We start from the raw sequence: 3,060 nt of genomic DNA on the forward strand, positions 1-3,060 counted from the left end.
TGTTTGATCGTTTCAAAATGTTTACGTTGGAGCGCGAAATTACACGCGGGATGCGATTTCGGCGCACACACTCACAGGTTTAAGACAGTTTAAGGAAGTGAAAAAGAGTGTATCTAAAACTGGCACACAATGTAGAGAAAAAACAACAATATATATTGAAATAAAAATCAGTATACAAAACAAAAAGAGAACTATTTATAACGCAATGCTGCCTCGGTGTGCTTTTAATTTAACGATGCTTTTGCACGAATCTTGCGCCGGCAGTGAGATAGAAAAGTAGTTGAGATTGCCACGACATAATTCTAAGTTGAACTGAACGCGCAGAAAATCTAGTCGCGGCAGCTGAGAGCGCTGAGCTTGTCCTGTCGATAGTCTTCAGTTTTGATTAGGCGAGAGCCTGCTTGAGGAAGTGTTGCTTCTTTTTGATTGGTAAACGCTGATGGATTTGAACGGCACGTGTTTGCGTCGTTCTCTCCTTACCGTTGCTGTGACTTTGAAAGATGTCAACCACGGCCAGTTGTGTTGATTGATTTGTCAACAAGAGTGATTATTTTTCGACCTCTCTCACTGTTGCTGCCGGTTTTGCTGTTATCTCGCACAAACGCTACTATGTGTGAACCTGCAGATTTAGGAATCAAATATTCCTGGGAAATATACCGGAGAATACTTTTTGCTCGCGTCCAGTGTGATGCTTGAACATACCGCCCGTCTCATCGGTTTGACGACGAAATGCAAGTTGATCCTTCTGGCGTGACTCGGGAAATCTCTCTATTGTTGCATCGCGTTAACAGCTGTCGGGTAACTTGTTCACGCGATAAAATTACTAGAAGTGGCAAGACAATAAGTTTGGCGCTTGTAACCAAAAAAAGTAAGAGCGAGCATAGCTAGGTAAGCAACTGTAACATTATACAATAAAAAAGGAGACAGTGTTAGGGAGGAGCAACAAAATTCCTGCACAGCTGCCTTGCTTTTTTTTTCTTTGTTAACCCTCGCCAAACGCGGCTGGCAGAGGTACGATCTTTACGCTTGGTCTCGTTAGCTCCGACGATGCTGTTCGCACCGTGACGACGCGCACTTGGCCGTCTCCTTCGGGGTGGACAGCCGTGATGCGTGCTAATGGCCACTTGGATGGCGGAGATGCTTCTGAACGCAGGAGGCATAGCTGACCCACCTCCAGATTTTTAGATAGCTTCCACCATTTACTGCGGGCGGATAGCTCACGTAGATATTCCTGTGACCATCGCTGCCACACGTGATCTCTCATCTTCCGAATAAGCTCCCATCTGGCAAGTTGATTGTCAGGAATCTTGTCGATTCGTGGTTCCGGAACGCTCTGAACAGGCTCTCCAATCAGAAAATGCCCTGGAGTTAGTACAGTTAAATCTGTAGGGTCATCTGACATTGCCTGAAGCGATCTTGAATTTAAACACGCTTCGATCTGAGAGAGAAGTGTGGACATCTCCTCGAAAGTCAAGGTCGAATCTCTTATCACTCGGCGAAGATGATGTTTTACTGACTTAATTGCGGCTTCCCAGATGCCACCGAAGTGTGGAGCGGCTGGTGGATTGAAATGCCATCGAACTCCTTGATTTCCGATGCTGTTGGCAATTTGCTGAGCCTCTTTGTTTGCTGCCCGGAAAAGAGCCCGCAGTTGGGCATCGGCCCCGATAAAGTTGGTTCCCCGGTTGGAGTAAACATCGGTGCACAGCTTTCTGCGAGAACAGAATCTTTTGAATGCCGCCAGAAATGCGTCGGACGTGTAGTCTGAGACAGCTTCCAGATAAACTGCCCTGGAACTCATACAAACAAAGATGCAGATAAAAGCCTTGTATAACTTATGGCCTCGTCCGCGAGCGGTTCTCAAAAATATCGGACCGGCATAGTCAAGGCCCACGCGCAGGAACGGCCGACTCGGTTGTACGCGAGCAGAAGGCAAGTTGCTCATCATTGGTTGCGGAGAGACCGCCCGCCATCGCACGCAAGTGATGCACCTGTGTATTCTGCGTTTAACCGGCATCCTCCTGCGGGGGATCCAGAACTTTTTGCGCACAAGACTCAGCGTGAGCTGAGTTCCGCCATGTAGTACTCGTTGGTGGCAAGCCTGGATTACGAGTCCGGTGAAATGAGAGGTTTGCGGCAGAATGATGGGGTGTCGCTCGTCAGCACTGAGCGGAGCGTGTTTTAATCGTCCTCCGACTCGTATTGTGCCCTGATCGTCCATGAAGAGGTTGAGAGTTTTGATTGTGCTGCGGTTTTCCAGTTGCTGATTTTGTTTCAGTGCCATGAGTTCTGCCTTGTAAAAGATAGCCTGCGAGTGACGAATCTACATCGTCTCGGCGCGGTCTAGCTCATCTGGTGACAAAACATAAGTATTAACGTTTATGGATCCCCATTTCGCCCAGCGTAGCATCCACGCTGTGACTCGGAGCAGACGTGATAATGATGAGAATCTGAGGAGTATGTCAGACTCTTTGGGAGCTGGTGCTGCTGCAGCGTTGTGAACTCGCGTTTGCTGCTCTGGCAGCTCGTCATCCAAATCAGAAGGCGACACTCTCGGCCACAAACTCGCCTTAGCAGAGAGAAAGGGCGGGCCATGCCACCATAGCGGATGACTGAGTATTGATTTCGGAGACAAACCTCGGGACGCACAGTCGGCTGGATTTTGATCACTGCGAACGTGGTGCCAGCTTGCATTTGGAAGTACGCGCTGTATCTCTAAGACACGATTGGCGACGTAAGTCGACCAACGAGCGGGATGACCTTGAATCCAACCTAGCGTGACGGTGGAATCTGACCAGAGGTGAATGGCACCTGTTGGCATATTTAAGATTGTCACAATGTGATGAATGACTTTCACGAGCAGTGAAGCTGCGCACAGTTCTAAACGAGGTAACGATATCCTTTTCAGCGGCGCCACCTTGGTTTTTGCGAGCAGCAAAGACGTGAGGACTTGACCATCCTCTGTCTCAGCGCGTAGATATGCTACTGCCGCATAGGCTCTTTTGGATGCGTCTGCGAAACCGTGTAGCTCCAGTCGCGCACCGTGTGCATCGTGCAAAT

The 3,060-nt window shown here is 48.8% G+C and overlaps 1 protein-coding gene across 1 annotated transcript; it reads right to left on the reverse strand.

The window, feature by feature from the left end:
- Nucleotides 1-982: 982 nt before the first annotated feature.
- On the reverse strand, nucleotides 983-2,284 carry LOC109862359. Its single transcript, XM_020442387.1, has one exon. It carries the CDS (start codon nucleotides 2,282-2,284, stop codon nucleotides 983-985), a length of 1,302 nt encoding a protein of 433 aa, XP_020297976.1.
- Between the last annotated feature and the right edge of the window lie 776 nt (nucleotides 2,285-3,060).

The sequence above is a fragment of the Pseudomyrmex gracilis genome, unplaced genomic scaffold (assembly GCF_002006095.1).
Source record: "Pseudomyrmex gracilis isolate BER0280 unplaced genomic scaffold, ASM200609v1 scaffold_1660, whole genome shotgun sequence".
Classification (NCBI taxonomy): Eukaryota; Metazoa; Arthropoda; class Insecta; order Hymenoptera; family Formicidae; genus Pseudomyrmex; species Pseudomyrmex gracilis.